The sequence below is a fragment of the Callorhinchus milii genome, unplaced genomic scaffold (genome assembly GCF_018977255.1).
Source record: "Callorhinchus milii isolate IMCB2004 unplaced genomic scaffold, IMCB_Cmil_1.0 Scaffold16, whole genome shotgun sequence".
In the NCBI taxonomy this organism is placed as follows: domain Eukaryota; kingdom Metazoa; phylum Chordata; class Chondrichthyes; order Chimaeriformes; family Callorhinchidae; genus Callorhinchus; species Callorhinchus milii.
In genome coordinates, this window is record NW_024704757.1 from 71,401 (window position 1) to 90,153 (window position 18,753).

The following is an 18,753-nucleotide window of genomic DNA, read 5'->3' on the forward strand; positions in this document are numbered from 1 at the left end:
TGATTGCTGTCCAGTTACTATCGACTGTGATGGATCTATAATTGAATGCTCTGCCAACTCTCGCTTACTCAGAGATGAAGTCAGTTGAGTGACGTAGCGAAGTGATGCTGACACTTGATGGCATTGCACCTTCAGGGAAAGGAAAGCAAACCATTGTCTATCTCAATGGAATATTTTTTAAGGAAGCAGATTCTTTTTAAAATAGGTGTGCATACTTGGAGAGATGGAAAAAAGAACTTTGAATTAAAATGCCAGAAATGCCAGACATTTAATAATAATGATCCTTGCTTTGATATAGCATCGTATCAAGCCGTCTATAGTGTCTCAAAGCGCTTCACAGAATATACTCTAAAGTGAATTGACTGTATATTTTGTGGCCGAAGTACGGCAGCCAATTCGCGCACAACAGTGTCCCACAAACAGTCGTAGAATGAATCACCATTTATTTTAAAAAAGGGATTATTACCCCTAGAAAGCGATTCATTCGGGGGGGGGGTGGAGAGTGTAAAATGGGGGGGCAACCCTCAAAATATACAGTGAATTCGCTTTACATTGTATTCCTGTGAAGCGCTTTGAGGTGTCTTGAAGACAAGATAAAGCGCTACATCAAATGCAAAGATTATTATTAATAATATGCTGTGGGCGGTGGGGGCGGGGCTGTGGGCTGTGGGCGGTGGGGGCGGGGCTGGGGGCGGGGCTGTGGGCGGTGGGGGCGGGGCTGTGGGCGGTGGGGGCGGGGCTGTGGGCGGTGGGGGCGGGGCTGTGGGCTGTGGGCGGTGGGGGCGGGGCTGGGGGCGGGACTGTGGGCGGTGGGGGCGGGGCTGTGGGCGGTGGGGGCGGGGCCTCACTGATCGCCGTCTCTGGGCTCCATTGTGTGTGACTGACCGACGCGAGTCTGAGGCCGCGATGTCAACAGCAATGAACTTCAGCAGCAAAACCTTCAGACCCCGAAACCCGGACAGGGGCGCCTTCCCGCTGGACCACCAGGGTCAGTGCCCCCCCCCCCACCAGGGTCAGTGCCCCCCCCCCCCACCAGGGTCAGTGCCCCCCCCCACCAGGGTCAGTGCCCCCCCCCCCCCCCACCAGGGTCAGTGCCCCCCCCCCACCAGGGTCAGTGCCCCCCCCCCCCCCACCAGGGTCAGTGCCCCCCCCCCCCACCAGGGTCAGTGCCCCCCCCCCCCCCCACCAGGGTCATAGCCCCCCCCCCCCCCACCAGGGTCAGTGCCCCCCCCCCACCAGGGTCAGTGCCCCCCCCCCCACCAGGGTCAGTGCCCCCCCCCCCACCAGGGTCAGTGCCCCCCCCCCACCAGGGTCAGTGCCCCCCCCCCCCCACCAGGGTCATAGCCCCCCCCCCCCCCACCAGGGTCAGTGCCCCCCCTCCCGCAGCCCCCAGTTCCGGGGCTGTGATTCTCATCCCCGCACTGTCTTCTCTCCCTCTTGTGCTTTACGCCGCTATCGCCCCTTTAACCCACATCAGTGGACACCTTCTGCCCTTTGCCGCCCTTCGGGGCCGCGCGGTGACGAAGGGTCGTGAACCCGAAACGTTGAGTGACTTTCCTCTCTCTCTCGGTTTCTGTTTGAGATTTGCAGTATCTGCCGTTTGTTTGTTTGCTGTGTTGGGGCTGTGATTGTGCGGCTCTCTCGGGGCTGTGTTTCGGGCCCTGTGGTGGTGGTGGAGCGGTGGCTCCGGGGCCTCCGTTCCTCATTCAGCGGCTGCACTTTCAGCCGCTGTGCCCTCTGAAGCATTGGAACCTCCTCAACGGCTTTTACATCAGCACCAAACCCCCGGACCGTGGGTTACTGTCCCCAACACTAGAGTCAGGATCTGCCACTGCTAACAGCTCTGAGACGTTGCCCCATGTGAAGGGCGCTTTGTAAATGCCAGAAGGCAATGACACCACATGGGAAACATCGATTGAGAGAAATATTGACTGACAAATTGTTTTGCTCATTTGTGTTTGCAGGTGAATGCAAGACAATTAAGGAGAAATTTATGAAGTGCCTCAGGGAGAACAAGTTTGACAATTCCTTGTGCCGGGAAGTGTCAAAGGAATACCTGGAATGCAGAATGGACAGGTATGAAAAGAGGAAGAAGTTTCTTCCTGTATACTGACCATAAAAGTAATAATTATTGCATTTGATAATCCTTATTACAAGAAGTAATAATCCTTCCATTGTCATGCTTAAATATAGTAATCTTTGCACTTGATATAGTGCCTTATCATGTAGTTGAGAGGTCTCAAAGCGCTTCACAGAATATATTGTAAAGTGGATTGACTGTGTTTTCAGGCAAACACAGCAGCCAATTTGCAGACAGCAGTGAGACATGGGGCTTGAAAACACACCCTTTTGACTCAGAGGCAAGAGTTCTGCTGACTAAGACGGACTGACACCAAGGTCCCCAACTTCTGTGAATGATCTGCTTCATGACTGTTTGGGAAATTTCTGTATGTTATTTGGCTGCCCATTTGCTTACAAATACAGGCCTCCTTTCACAGACCACGTAAAACAACAACAATTTGCACTTATATAACATCCTCCATGCAGGGTAGCGTCTCAGAGCACTTAACAGTGGTCGAGCCTGATTCTGAGCTGGAGGGGGGGTGACCGAAAGTACAACAACAACAACAATAAGATTCCATTTATAGAGCGCTTTCACGTCGGGAGGACGTCCCAAGGCGCTAGACAGTTAAGTCAGGACCCAAGTAGGGGGGAAATGGTCAGGGTGAGGGGAGGGAGCGAGGAGGGGGTAGAGAGGCGAGAGGGGAGCTGAAGGTACGGTCAAAGAGAAAGATCTTGAGACCGGCCTTGAAGGAGGAAAGGGAGGAAGCGGCGAAGGCACTGGGGGATGGAGTTCCAGAGCCTCGGGGCTGAGAGGCTGAAGGCCCGGCCACCGAGGGTAGGGCGGTTGGGGCGGGGGATGTGGAGCCGACCGGAGCCAGAGGAACGGAGGGTACGGGGGGGTATGTGGGGGGATAGTAGGTCGGAGAGGTAGGAGGGAGCGAGGCCGTGAATGGCCTTGTAGGTGAGGATGAGGATCTTGAATTCAATCCTCTGGGGGATGGGGAGCCAGTGGAGGCGAGTGAGGGTGAGGGCGAAGGCGAGGGTGGGAGTGATGTGGTCCCGAAGCCTGGTGCGGGACAGTACACGAGCTGCAGAGTTCTGAATGACCTGCAGTGTGGAGGGAGGGCCGGGAAGGCCGGTGAGGAGAGTTCCCATAGTCCAGCCTTGAGGTGATAAAGGCGTGGACCAGAGTTTCAGCAGCGTGAGGGGTGAGGTAGTGCCATAGTACGGTCGAAAAGGAAGGTTATCAGGCAGGACTTGAAAAAGGGAAGCGAGGAGGCAAGACGGAGGGATTGAGGGAGAGTGTTCCATAGTTTTGGGGCATAGTGCCTGAAAGTGCGACCTCCAATGGTGGAATGGAGGATGCGAGGGATGAGCAGGAGGCTGGTGCCAGTTGAGTGGAGGCGCCGGGTGGCGGATTGGGAAGTGAGGAGGTCGGAGAGTTAGGGAGGTGCCAGGGAGTGAATGGATTTGAACATGAGCGTGAGGATCTTGAAGTCAATCAGATTGGTGATGTGGAGCCTGTCCAGAACTTGTGAGATGCGGGCATGGAGATTGGTCTGGGTAAGTATGTGGGCAGTAGAGTTCTGAATGAGCTGGATTTTTTTGAGTAGTGGAGCTGGGGAGTCCGGCAAGAAGTGTGTTGGAGATGACAAACGCATGAGGGTTTTGGCTCCATTTGGGGTAAGGTACAGTCAGGGTTGGAGGAGAAACCATTTGCCAAGATGAAGTGGAGGCGGTTGGTTAATTAGGACTCAAACCATATGAGTGCAGTCCCACTAAGGTATATGAGGAAGGAGAGGTGATGGAGGAGGATGACATGGTCAACTGTGTCGAATGCAGCAGAGAGTGGCGGAGATGGAGGAAGGCGGTCCTTATCAGGGACTGGATGTGGGGGAGGACGGACAGCTGGGAGTCGAACCGGATGCCTAGATTGCCGCTTTCAGTGAGTCTGAGAGCCCAGGGAGGTTGAGAAGTTCAGATCCGCTGGCATGAAGAAGTTGATGGGAGCCGAAGAGTATGGGTTCCATCTTGTCTGCATTCAACTGTAGGAAGCTTGCACTCATCCAGGCTCTGATATCTGCCAGACAAGCTGGTAGAATATCGGTGGACCTGGAGTCGATACTAGAGGAGGCAAACTAGATGTGTGTGTCATCCGCATACATGTGGAAGTCTGCGGATGACATCGCCAAGAGAGAGCATATAGATGATGAAAAGGAGAGGGCCAAGGACGAAGCCCTGGGGTACCTCACAGGTGACTGGGTGGGGGCTGAAGGAGAAACCATTTGCCGAGATGAAGAGGAAGCAGTCAGTTAAGCAGGACTCACACAATACAAATGCAGTCCCACTAAGGTGGATGAGGGAGGAGAAACGGTGGAGGAGGATGGCGTGGTCGACTGTGTTGAACGCAGCAGAGAGATCCAGGAAGACAAGAAGGCAGAGGGATCTCTGGTCACAGATAGGGAGCACATCGTTTGTGACTTTGACAAGCGCTATCTCTGTGCTGTGGGTAGGGTGAAATTTCAACAGATTGCAGAGACTCGAGGAGGGAGTGGAGAGAGTGGTGTGACCGAAGTTGACCTGCAACAATGCGTTCCAAGGTTTTAGCAAGGAAGGAAAGATTGGAAAAGGGACCGTAGTGTGAGAGATCAGAGGGATCAAAGGTGGGTTTTCGAGCACAGGTGTGATAACAGCGGTTTTAAGAGGGAGTGGAACAGCCTGAGGAGAGAGATTGGTTGACTATCGGTCAGCAGGTACCCCTCCAAGAAGAGGGGTAATTGAGTGACCAGCAGCTGGGTGGGGAGGGGGCTGAGGCAGCAGACGGTGAACTTCATGTGGGTGATTGTGGTTGAGAGGGAGGAGGGAGAAATGGGCCAAAGGAGTGTGAGGAGGGGGGATTGGCAGGAGCTGTGGCGGAGGGAGAAGGTGGTGTGGATGGTCTGGGTGGGGTGGAAGGGGACATGGGGGCCTGGTGAGGATGATGCAGTCAAGCGGATGTTTTCAATCTTTGAGGTGAAGAAGGCTAGGATCTCTTCGCACTTGGCTTTTGATGTGAGGAGTGAGGGAGCTTGAGGGGCTGCATGGAGGAGGTGATAGATGGTGGGAAAAAAGTATCTTCGGGTTGTTGTTTGCCTCCAGGATGACTTTGGAGTAAAAGTCAGTTTTGGCTGTGAAAGGGAGAGGTGGTAGATGTGGAGGTGCTCGAGCCACAGATGGTGGTGAATCGTGAGGTAGAATTTCTGCCATCTGTGCTCGAGCTTCCAAACCTTGCCTTATTTCGGACTCCACCCCAAATGTTCCACATAAACAGTTCCTGTATCCCATAGGGAATCAGGAAGGGCTCCTGAGCATTGATCCAGTACCACATCATGATTCAAGCTTATCCTCCACAGACCCGGTTTCTCTTGCCCCGACCCCAGTAGTACCAAAATCATGTGCTGTAGAGTATTTATTCACTTCAATCTGCTGGAGAAATGAAACTGCATGTACACCTAGCTTTTTGTAAACGATCTTGTAAAACAACATTGAAGAGTGGCACATAGACCAAATATACGCTTCTTCGCTCTTGTGTCTAGCTGTGTTACAAGATTATGTACGTATTTGAATTTCTTTGTTACATAGGCAATTGATGACCAAAGAGCCATTGGAGAAGCTGGGATTCAAAGATCTTGTTGACAGGAAAGCAACAGAAACCGAACAGGCTAAGTCCTAACAGTCTGCCCAACACAAGGAAAACTTGACCTCAAGCCAATGAAGCGGTTTATGTTTTGACCGGGGGACTTGCTTTCTGTACATATTCTAAATTATTCAACTTTCAGTGCAATAAACATGTGTTTAGTAGTTCGGTGTGCAAAGCAGTGCCTTTAACTTTGGTTCTATACCCTTTTGTGGTCACATTAGTTGCGCTGATTTGAATCTCTCTTGGTATAATTCATGGTGTTGGGCACAGACAACAAAATAATACTTCATAAGTTTCAAGCACTGGTGCAACAAAGATTTCACCAGTGCTTTGTGTTGTAAATACGTTCAAAGGTAGCCATTTCTGATGACTGTTTTTATGGAATATACATCACAAAGAAACTCTTGGTCCCACATTGTGACTTGCTCTCATTGTTTAAAACTAAACTGACACTCAGACGTGCCGTTCTTCAGACGAGATGTTAAATCAAGGTTCTGTCTGCCTGTTTTGGAATTCAGTTATCAGGAGAGGCTGGAGAAGCTGGGATTCTTCTTCTTGGAGCAGAGAAGGTTAAGAGGAGACTTAATAGAAGTTTTCAAAATGATGAGGGGATTTGATAGGGTGAACAAGGAGAAACTATTCCCACTGGCGGGTGGGTTGGTAACCCGAGGGCACCAATTTAAAATAGTTGTTAAAAGAAACAGAGGGGACGTGAAGAGAAATGTTTTCACACAGCGAGTTGTTGGGAGCTGGAATGCATTGCCTAAAAGGCTGGTGGACCTGATTCGATAACTTTTAGGAGAGAAGTAGATAATTATTTGGGGAGGATACGTTTGCAGGGCTATGGGGAGAGCACGGAGGAGTGGTATTGAATTGGGTAACTCATTTCAAAGAGCCGGCAGACACTCTTGCCGAATGGCCTCCTGTGCTGTATAATTCTATGATACATTAAAGATCCCAACGAACTATTTGAAAAGAGAAGGGAGTTTCGTCCAGTGTTCTGGCCAACAATCCCGCAAATAAAAAATAAAATTGGTCACTCGCTGTTTGTGCGATATTGAGGTGCAATTGTGTTGCCGTGTTGCCATGTTTGCCTACAACTACACAATCACTTTGTTTCGTAGTAAATCCTATGAAGCGCTTTGAGAGATCTTTCCGATGTGATAAGGCACTATATCAAATGCAAGGATTATTTGAAAAGAGAAGGGGGTTTCTCCGGGTGTCCTGGCCAGCAACCCCCAAATAAAATTGGTCATTTACTTCATGGCTGTTTGTGGGTGCAAACTGCATGCAAATTGACTGACGTGTTTACCCACACGGTGCAGTCGCTCCACTTCACAAAATCCTGGGAAGGACTTTAGGATATCCTCTCGAAGTGAAAGATACTGTAATAAGTGCAAAGATTATTATTAAGGATATTATTATAAAGGGTAGCATTGGATAAAGATACACAACAATTGCATTTTTAACCAAGGTTAGAGAGAGTTGCATTGCTCAACCTGGACTGAGATCCATTGTACTCGCATTTAATGACTTGCGTGAAGTCCAAGATACTCCCCTTCCCCCCCTGCTTGGCGTCGTGCCCGACCATTGTCAAGTGCCCTGGGATGCCGCCCTGAGTGAGGGGGTCTATATAAATGCAAGTTGTTGTTTTACCTATGTATTAATCCTAGAAGCAATCTCTGGGACATCAGAACTGGAATGCTTCCAATGATAAGAGAATATAATTTTAACTTTAAATGTGTGGACTTTTGATTGATATTCTGCAGTTCACAATGATTCACTGACCATACGTTTCAATGGTGTTGTGACCTAGTTGAACTGACTCAGCATAAACCAGATTTTGCAGTAGGTTACTTATTGGGTCCATTGTTTGTCCACCTCCTTGACAGCCACTACTCAGCATGATTTGTAACGCAGCTTGAGTTAATCTAATTCACCCTCTCAGCTCTGTACACCACTGAAAATGTTCAAGGTGAAACCTGGAGTTGGCATGCGACCAGGTGTCTGGTTTTTGACCATGTTTTCAAGCAAGTTAGTCTGATTTTGAAAGAGCTGATGATGAAGGTACAACAATATGTATTCAAGTTCAGGGTGAGTGACTTGTGACCTGGAGGGTGGCAGGGGAGGGATTTGGGGTGGCTTGCTAGTAGTGATCCTATTTTACTGCTGTTGTTCTGTTTTATATTTTAAAATTCTCTTGCATTATTCATTCGACTTAATGCTTAATCTATATATATAGAACAGCTGTGTTTCATGCGCTCTTTGCTCCCCCACTCCCAAATTGAAAGAGAATAATTCTTTTTTTGTAAGTTAATGTTTAAGTACCTTTACCATGTAATTTGAAGAATCAGCTGTTTTTTGGATATTCTTGCACACTGACTGGAAAAGCAACTGTTAATTCATACCTTTGTAATGGTTGTTGAATGCCATTTTCCCCTTGCAGACTTTGTATAAATAGATTGGCTTGATTTACATCACAGTCCCTTGCAGGAGGTACTCTGCTAGGTTCAAAAACGGCAAATTCACATTATTTACATTCCAGTGAAAACCCTTTGAAAATCCGTGAATCTTGTGTTTCATTTTGTATGAATACACGTTGACCTTTAGATCTCCAAAGGAATGGCATTGCTTGTGGTGTATTGAATTAACAGCAATTTGCATTTATATAGCGTCCTTCAGCAGGATAGCGTCTCGGAGCAATTAACAGTGGCAGAGCATTGGGGCTGAGACGGGAGAGAGTGGAGGTGACTATAGGCACGGTCGAAGAGGAAGGTTCCTCAAGTGTGATCTGAAGGCGGGTGAGGAGGGGGCAAGGCAGAGGGATTGAGGCAAAGAGTTTTGGGGCATAGTGGCTCAAAGCACGTCCACTAGTAATGGAGTGGACGTGGGACATACAGCTGATGAAGTTGGTTAGAGTGGATAAACTATCTTGACTTTCCACAAAAAAAATTGTGTTCTGAATCCTTTTTGTTCTCATTCCAAGTGACCCAGAAGCTGCCTTGAATAAATCCATACAGGCATGTTTGATTTTGTCAAATTTTCACCCTTTTTACTCTCCTCCTCTAATTGAAGACTGCTGTTACTGGGGCAGGGTTGCAAAAGGTTGCTCAACAAACCATTTTTCCTATTGCAATCAACAATGTGAGCGCTTGCAAGCCATGAAGAATATTGTGCTGGTAGAACCCACCTGTTTGCACTTTCCAAACCAGACAATCTAATAGTGATCAGGAGTAGGTATCTGATCTGAATGTTACCTCTCCCTCGTCCATTCGGTTCAGTTGCAGCCCTTCGCCTTTCCGCCTAAATGCACCTTTAGCTGAGATCAGTTAACTCCAGCACATATTGAGAATGCCATACATCCTTCTGGTCTGTATGGCTTTGTGCCCCTCTGGGCAGTGCTTTGTCCCATTGAGTTATCCAGGAACCTTTCCTTTTGAGCAACAGTAAATTAATCTGGTAATTATAAAGTTTCATAGTAAAGCATTAAAAGTTCTTAAAGTCTTGCCAAAGCATAACTTCAGTCCTGTTGAATAATAATAATCCTTACATTTGATGTTGTGATTTCAGGTCAGGAGGACGTCGCAAAGAGCTTCACAGGATATATTGTAAAATGGAGTGACTGTGTTTTGTGGGTGAGGGCTATGCTTCAGTACTGAACTGCACAAGACCCTATAATCTACATGTGCATGTGCCATGTAACAGGATTATCATGTAAACTGTTAATGTTCTATTACATAAGAAAGTGCTGTGCATTACATTGAAAATGATGGTTTGTAAACTGCACTGACTGATTCTCACCCACAATGTTTGTTAAACAATAACAGATCTTCTCTGAACCTTCAAAAGATTATTTAACCGAACGACCCACGTCTCCTTTGCCAGTTGTGTTTGGAGCTAGCTTTCGGAATTCTGGAGCTAAAGTGTGATTAGTCTATCATGTCTTTGCTAAATTTGTTTATCAGTGATACTGTCACGTTAGTGCTTATTTTCTTGTTGTCTGTATTTTGCGTGATGTATTTCTATACTAGGTATAAAACCAAAGCTGATTTGAACCTTCCTCCTGGCCCGACTCCCCTGCCTTTGATCGGGAACCTGCACACGCTTGACCTGAAAATGCTGTACAAGAGTCTGATGGAGGTAAGAAATCTTGCTTTATTCCCTCAGGAACAAACCCACTTGAAAACAGAATTGGGTATAAGAAATGGATGTGTTCTGGACCTTTAGCCACCCCCCCATCTAATTTATTGTTTAATGCCACTTTTGTAGAATTGTAATATTTGCTGTGACCTGATTCAAAACAATAATAAATTGGTCATTTTCAATCTACGACTGTTTGTGGGACATTGGGACAATTGCAGCGCAATTGGCTGCCGCGTTCGCCCACAAATATACAGTCAATTCACTTTACAGTGTCTTCTGTGAAGCGCTTTGGGACGTCCTCCCGACGTGAAAAGCGCTATATCAAAATGCAAGGATTATTATTATTATTATAAGCTGGAAGTATGTTGTTTTTTTGAAGTGTGGGGACTAGTCAGTGCGTAGGGAATGAGGCGGACAGCTGCATATGTATTCCCAGTGATAGGAGTTTATGGGACCCAGCGTGTTATAATGGGGCTCCACTATATTTAACAATGCCCTATCTTATGATTTCAGTTGTATTTTGCAATCACACTATAAGTGTTCCTCACATGTAGTCGGTGTCTTTGGGAATTCCTCCCCAAATTAACTTGTTTTGATGCAATTTTCCTTATTTCCACAGTTATCAGAGAAGTATGGCTCTGTGTTTACCATTCACCTGGGTTTGGAGAGAGTGGTGGTACTGACGGGTTATAAGACTGTGAAGGAGGCTCTTGTAGACCAAGCAGATGAATTTGCAGAGAGAGCAAAGATCGCTGTGTTGGAAATGCAAGCAAATGAATATGGTTGAGTTACTTTTATTCTTGTCACAATGCAACATTGATATCAGAGTTACTTTAACTGTCCAGAAAATATTTCTGGCAGCGATTGGTCTCCACACCTTCTGTGAAAGGTTGTTGTACAGAGAGTCACTTATGTTTTTTGTGTACATCTGGGTGTCTGACGCGCAAGGAAACCCATCACAATTCTCATTGTATGAAAGTAGGGTCAAGTGATGTAGAGTGAGGAGATTCATGGTGGTTCACAGCAGCACAATGTAGATGACTTGAACTTGCCAGTTTATGCTCCAAACTTGCAAATGAATTGGTGGACGTATCTCAGAACGTCTGTTGCCTCTATTGTCGGGAAGATATCTGGTCGACCCCATGTTGGTTGATCTCCAATGAGGTTTGAGTGGAAGTGGCTCAATTATGGTTGTCTCAAATAGAGTTAAACATTAAAGGCAGCATTAGCAGATAATTGCATAAAACAGCCGACACGTATACTATCCAACTGGAATCTAGTGTGTTTATTGGGGGAGGTATGATATAGTTCATTGTGCAGATGAAATATTGATAAGAAAAAAGATTTAGGAAAATTAGTTGGAGTATAGTCTTACTGGTAGAGATTTATATACTCTTTAAATTGAGAACATATTAAAGATGTCGTGCCTTCTATTTTTAAAATCCTCAGTAATGCTGTTCTCTTTGACTTACATTTGCTGCTGTAACAATAATTAAAATGAACAGATGTCAATTTTAAATGCCCATGTCTAATCATCTTTCCTGTTTGACTCACAATTGCTAATAAGAAATCACCAGAATTCCAACTGGTCTCAGTCTGTGACTGTGGCATTTTGAGCCTGGATGTGTTTGGAGGAAAGAAAATTACTTTGCCTTTTTGTATTGTGTATTTTAGGTATTTCCTTTGGACACGGGGAGTCCTGGAAACAAATGCGAAGGTTTGCTTTAACAACTCTGCGCAATTTTGGAATGGGAAAAAAGACAATTGAAGACAAAATTATCGAGGAAACAAAGTTTCTGGTTCAAGAAATGGAATCTCACAAAGGTGAGAATCTGCCTTAAGGTGCAGTGTGAGGCATTGCTGTTTAGGTCTGTAATAGAAGTGGCTGTACTTTAGAGCCAAAATGCATTAAGAAGAATTGCTAAGCTGTCAGCCTGGCTCCGACTCTTGCTTCTGAGTCAGAAGGTTGAGGATTCAAGCCTGACATTGGGACTTTGAACTTGTATCATTTATGCTGACACTCCAGTGCAGTGCAGTAAGTGTACTCCATTATTGGAGGTGCCATCCTATAGATGAGGCGTTCTTTGGATGAGACTTTAAACTAAGGTTCTCTCTGCCTGTGGAAATTGAAGATCTTGTGGCATTATTCGAAAAGAGAAGGGAGTTTCTCCCAGTGTCCTGGTTAGCAATCCCACAATAAAATTGATTATTCTTTTCATGACTGTTTGTGGGACTATCATGTTTCACTGATAAAATTCACACTTTACAGTATATCCCATGAATCGTAATGAAACATCCTCCTGACGTGAAAGGCACTGTACCAAATTTACAGATTTGGTAAATCTGCAGTCTTGCAAATATTTCCTTGACTCTTTAATGCTGCATAGAAAAATGCCATCAATTAAATTCTATGTCTTTCATGAATCTTGATCTTAGTTGATTTTGGATAGATTTAGGATTTGCAAACTTTTTAAAAAATTGAAATATATTTTCTTTTGCTTTCAAGGTTGTATTCAACCTCATGTTCAATGTTTCTGTTGCCAGGCCAGCCCTTTGATACAGCTGTTATTGTCACCTCTGCTATGGCTAATATCATCTGCTCTATCGTTTTTGGAAATCGGTTTGACTATAAGGATGAAATATTTCTTACCCTAACAGAGCTGGTAAACGAAAATTTTAGGCTACTTGGATCTTCCAGCATCCAGGTAAAGATTTTACTTTTATAAGAGGTCTTGGGTTTGTACTTAACATTTCTAGGGTGAGAAAAATGTATATGTAGGAAAACCTGCAGTTCTTTTCCAAAGAGGTCTATATCGCAGGAAAGACTACATTTTCGTATTGTAGAAAGTTCATTGACAGAATGCTGAAAGGTAGTGCAAAGAAAAAAATATATAATTATATTTAAAAGAAATATATATATACACTGTCTGACCCTTTATTGCACAGGTGCATCACTGCCGAAGTGATGATCATTTTTATTTTGTGGCTCTGATTATAAGGAATCTCCTTTTTCTGGATCTAAACAAAACACTTTGTAATAGAGTCAAACTCTATATATGTCTTCCATCCACTGAATGGCTGCATTTTGATTAAAGTGGAAACTTCATATGACATCCTTTTCCCTTCAGCATCTGATATCAACCCTCATGCTTGGTTTGGAAATAGAAATGAATCTTGTAACTGTTTGTAACTCGCTCCATGTATCCTTCATGTATGACTCAGTTGGTAACATTCTCACCTCTGAATCGGAAGGTTGTGAGTTCAAGCTTCATGTTGGGACTGTGAGCTCACAGCGTGGGCTGCACCCCAGTGCAGAACTGGGGGTATATTGCTTTGTCTTTGGATGAGACATTAAACTGAGGTCCTGTCTGCTGTTCATGGTGGATGTTAAAGATTCCATGGAACTAATCTGAGAAAAGTGGGTTTTCTCCTGGTGTCCTGGCCAACAATCTCCCAGACAAAAATTGATCATTCATTTCATGACTTTGGGATGTCCTCCTCACATGAAAGGCATACCAAACATCAAGAATTATTATATTTCAGATGTATAATGCCTTTCCTATTCTCGGATTTCTCCCTGGAACTCACAAGAAAATCTTTGAAAACAGAACACAGATGGTTCAACTTATAATGAACTTCTGCAAAGAACATCAGAAAATGCTGAACGAGAATGATATAAGGAGTTTTATTGATGCTTTTTTGGTGAAGCAACGAGAGGTACCATTTTGATCCTTTTTAATGCTGGACATATATTAGTAGTGGGGGTTTTAGTGTATTAATTGACATTGTTAAATTATTAGAATAAATCAGTGCTGTTACAACTGTCAGTGAATGTTTGAGGTTCAGTCGGAAACTATAGGGTTCTATAGGGAAAGAGCATGGTATTGCGATTGGGATATTTCCAATAGGAGAACTAGTACCAACAATCTCCCAAATAAAATTGTTCATTTACTTCATGGCTGTTTGTGCAACACTCCTGTGTGCAATATTGGCTGCGGCGTTCAACCATGAAGCACAGTCACTGCACTTTACAATGTACTCTGGGGGGAGGAGGAGGGTCATGACCCCCCCCCCCCACTGCCTCCACTGCTTTGTTGTCAGCTCCGCTCTGACTTTTCCAAATGAAACCGTAGCAATTTTAATTTTCTCTTCAAGGAATCGAAAAACCCAGGTTGCTATTTCCATGACATGAACCTGGTGACCTCAGTGACAAACCTGTTTGCAGCCGGCACTGATACCTCATCCTCTACGCTGCGCTGGGGAATCCTCCTGATGGTGAAATACCCAGAGATTCAGGGTTAGATTTCATTTGAATTTGTGGATGTGATTAATGCACTTGCCATTGTAGGAGTTAACTTAAAGGTACTGACGAAGCCGTGTATTCTCAGACGCGCCGACCTTGTAGAGACGTAAAGCCAGGACCTGTCTGCCTGTTCCTTGAAAATCCCACTGTTCAGAAATAGAAAGACTTAAGATCCTGGTGTCCACCATTCTTCCTGATTACCAGGTCCAGCAGTTAATTACCCGTTGGGTTAAGAAATACTTCCTGGTGTCCTTAATTTCCTTTTGCATTCCTGAATCAACTGCCTGTGCTGCTGCCTTCGTGTATTTGAAAGTATTGTTCTGGGCTTACTTTCTGAATCTCATTTAAAATATTCTACACCTCTATAATTTACCCTTTTCAAGGCTGAAGAGCCCTACCTTGTCTGATCATTGCTCATAGCTCATTCTTTAACACCTGGGATCATCTAAACAGTTTTTTCATATGAGAACATTATTGCTGACCTATTTACAAATCACTGTTCCTAATTCCATCTGCAAGAACCTCATGCGCTGATTCACTACAAGGCAAACCGAGGGCCCATGAATTTCAAAGGACCGGTTTGTGAATAGAGATGCATTGATTTACACTACCAACATTTTCAATGTAAATTGATATTCTGTTGCAACCCTCTCTTCAGGGTAGTGTTGGCTGGATGGGTTTCTGAAATGACAATCCAAGAATATAATCCCATTTGAGAGCTGGACATTATCGAACAGGTTTTTTTTGCTGAATAGATTGTGCAGCAAAAGAAAAGTTTAGAAAGACAAACTGGACGTACAGTTGAAATTTCTGTATTCTTAAGGAAAAGTTCAGGAGGAAATTGAAAGCGTAATTGGATCGGAGCGATCACCCAGAATGGAAGATCGGAAGTACATGCCATACACTGATGCTGTGTTGCACGAGATCCAGAGGTTTGCAAATATCATCCCCATGAATATTCCACATGCAACGACAAAGGACACACACTTGAGAGGATATTTTATTCCAAAGGTAAAATATTGCAGCAGTCGTCAAACGTATTGGAATATATTGTGTCATACTACGTCACCAAAAGTGTTTTGCCTATAGAATGAGATTTTTAACACAAATTCACATCTTAAATATTACCTCATTTATGCACATTTCTAGATGTGGTACTTAACACCCTGGTACACCAGCCACCTTCACTCCCTTAAGGCACAGGTGTGTGCCGCTGAATGCACCTGACTCAAATCCAACTTAATGGTCCCATCGGCAGATTTGGCTGGATCTTATCAAATCTTACTGCTCCGCCCTCACAACCGCTAAATCATTGTTCTGCTCCCAGGCAATTTTGGAGGCCAAGGACAACCCCAGGATCCTCTTCTCCATAACCAACCGACTCTTCCGCCCACCCTCTCACGCCTCGCCCAACGCCAACTGAGACGCAATGCCTATCTGTCAGACATCAAGTCCTGGATGAGAGCTAACTTTCTTCAGTTGAACGTCAACAAGACCGAAGCTCTCCCGATTGGCTCCCGTCAGTGCCTCCACACCTCAGGGGCTGACAGCGTCACCATCCATGGTTTCACACTCCATCTTACTAAGCCAGTCCGGAACCTTGGGATCTTGTTTGACCCTCAACTGCCCTTTCTGCCCGACATCTGTGCCATGACCCACTCTGCTTTTCCCCACGTCTGCAACATCGCCCAGCTCCGCCATTGTCACACACTGCAGGCCGCTGAAACCCTCATACACGTATTCATAACATCCAGGCTTGACTATGCAAACTCACTCCTTGTCGGCCTCTTCAACTCCTCCTTCCATAGACTGCAGATCATCCAGAATTCTGCAGTCCATGTCCTCTCCCGCACCAGGCTCCATAACCCTATTACCCCAATCCTTGCCTGACTCCACTGGCTTCCCATCACTTAGAGGATAGTTTAAAACCTTGGTCCTCACCTTCAAAGCCCCTCCATAGCCTTGCTCCCTCTGTGACCTCGTAACCCTCTATCATCCTGCTCGCTCCCTCTGCTCAGCGGACTCTGGCCTGTTTCACATCCCCTGCCTCGCCCGCCCCACCAGGGTGGGTTTCAGCTGCTCTGCCTCCACCCTCTGAAACTCCATCCCACAGTCCCTCCGCCTCGCCCCCTCCCTTTCCTCAAGACCCATCTCAAGATGCTCCTCTTCGACCATGCCTTCGGTCACCGGCCTCCCCCCCACTGCCCTCCACCCTCCCCAATCCCAAACCCCAGCTCGGGTCCAAAAGACTGACTGTCCGGTGGCTTGGATGTCTTCCCGACATGAAAGGCGCTATATAAATGGAATTTTGTTGTAAAACACTAATTTCGCTCACAAAATATACACTTTACAATATATATTCTGCGAATTGCTTTGAGATTTCTCAACTACATGATAAGACGCTTTATCAAATGCAAGTCTTATTATTATTATTATTAATACTTGCTCCACTAAAAGCCAATGATTCCTTGGACAGCTGTTGAGATGTGTGAATGTTTGATTCAGAACATTCAGACATGAACCTCCCTACACGGATTCATTCAAAAGACAAAACTCAAAGTAACTCTTAATAGCAATTGCGAATGGGTCAGAAACACATTGACATGTCAATTAAATTGACACAAAAGTGTTGATTCTTATTTTCTCCCATATTAGTGCTGGCTTTACCCAACACATAGGACAGCACACAGGAAGGCCATTTAGCCCATTGTGCCTGTGCTGGCTCTTTCAAAGAATAAACTATTCACTCCCATTTACCTGCCTTTTCCCCATACCACATACCCTCTTTTTTACTCCTTTTACAAATATAGCTACTTTCCTCTTGATAGCTAAGAGATTCAGTCTTGATCACCATAGGGTATTCCACACCTCTCTGTAAAAACAAATTCCCCTCCTTTGTCTTTTTGTTCCACACAATTCAAAATTTGAATATCTGGTGTGAATTCTGTCTGTCTCTTTCAGTCTTACAAGTTCCAGTCCCCAACAGCCATGGGAGTAATCATTACTGCTGCAAGGAACATCACAGCCGTGTCATGACTGTTTTCTGGTCTTGTTTCAAAGGGAACACAGGTGATTCCGCTACTTGCCTCTGTGCTGTACGATAAGAGTCAATGGGAAAAGCCAAATGAGTTCAACCCATCTCATTTCCTGGATGCTGAGGGAAGATTTGTGAAGAAAGACGCCTTCATGCCTTTTTCTGCAGGTAATTGATTTGTGGATCGTTTTTTGCAAAGAAAATCACCATTTTAATCAATATAAACACTTAAGACCAATTCCACATCCAACGTCTGAACCATTTCCACGTGGCATTGGGACGGACGTAGTTTCTGATTTGCAGTGTGTGGGGTCGGAAGGAAGACTTTATAATCTTTATCTTCTATCTTTTAAAGGTCAACGGATTTGCATCGGGGAGAGTCTGGCCAAGATGGAGCTCTTCCTGTTTTTCACAACTTTGATGCAAACGTTTACCTTCCATGCCCCGCTTGGGGCTCTCCTGGATCTGACCCCCTGCGTTGGACTGACATTGTGTCCGAAGCCCCATCAAGTCTACGCTGTACGTCGCTAATATCTTCAGTGTGCTGCATTTCACACTGAAGGTATTAGATTATAAGACTTTACCTTGGTCCTGTACATTCCAAAGATCCGTGACAGTACTCCACATGAAGGGCGCTGTGTAAATACAAGTTGTTGTTTGTTTGGAATGTCTGGGTCTGTTTCTTACTAATTTTAATCTGCATTATAATATATTTTTGCTTTGATGGCCAGTTCATACATTCGTGGCTTTGCAGGAAATTGCAGTAACTGATTATGAGAGGCTGAGACGAAGAATGCCCTTCACCCATTTGATCTCGTTTTTCTAGAATACCCATGCCACCATCCTCCCATTGCAACATCAAGCTGTTTGTCAAATGAGTCCAGTGCCTTCGCTTTCTGGTAACCCCATTCCAGACATTAATTATAAATAAATACTTTCTGCTATCTACCCTATAATATCCCTTCACAGTCTTTAGCCTGTGCCTTCGTGTTATGCCTTAATATATCTCAATGTATTGTTCTGGGTTTACATTCTGGAAAGCAGGGGCAGAAAGGCTGAAAGCCCAACCGCCCATGGTGGGGTGTGGGACATGAAACAGGCTTGTGCCAACAGCATTTGGAAAGATCACGTGAACCGACTGAGGTATGTTGTAAAGGAGCGGCCGTGTTGGTACGGTTTGAAGAGGTCCCAGAGGTAATAGGGTGGGGCAAGACAGTGGAGGGATTTGAAAGTGAGGACGAGGACGTTGAACACGATCATTTTAGCATCAACCTGCAACCTTCTGACCCATAGACGAGTTGCCAACAGAGTGAGGAAAGCTGCCTGAGGGTGGGATGGAATTAGGAGCCTGACCTTCGAACAGTTAGATGTACAGCCCGGTCTGGAGCCAGACCAAGAGCCTGATGTGAGGCACGTATCTGATGCCTGTGAATAACCCTTACAATGGAGAGTTTTGTTTGTGCAGTACAATCTGATGTTGTGACAGACTGATCCTCAAGCTAGGAGGGGTAGACTTTAGAGACAGTAAGA

The 18,753-nt window shown here is 45.4% G+C and overlaps 2 protein-coding genes across 2 annotated transcripts; both read left to right on the top strand.

The window, feature by feature from the left end:
* The first annotated feature begins 831 nt into the window (after positions 1-831).
* Positions 832-9,828, top strand: LOC121850260 (cytochrome c oxidase assembly protein COX19). Its single transcript, XM_042340972.1, has 4 exons — positions 832-988; positions 1,965-2,076; positions 5,686-5,853; positions 9,775-9,828. Exons 1-3 carry the CDS (start codon positions 907-909, stop codon positions 5,774-5,776), a joined length of 285 nt encoding a protein of 94 aa, XP_042196906.1. The 5' UTR covers positions 832-906; the 3' UTR covers positions 5,777-5,853; positions 9,775-9,828.
* LOC103189893 (cytochrome P450 2K1) lies at positions 8,807-18,171 on the top strand. Its single transcript, XM_007910451.2, has 9 exons — positions 8,807-9,883; positions 10,506-10,668; positions 11,561-11,710; positions 12,431-12,591; positions 13,430-13,603; positions 14,042-14,183; positions 15,013-15,200; positions 17,250-17,391; positions 17,579-18,171. The coding sequence occupies exons 1-9, from the start codon at positions 9,683-9,685 to the stop codon at positions 17,752-17,754; spliced, it is 1,497 nt and encodes a 498-aa protein (XP_007908642.2). The 5' UTR covers positions 8,807-9,682; the 3' UTR covers positions 17,755-18,171.
* Positions 18,172-18,753: the final 582 nt, after the last annotated feature.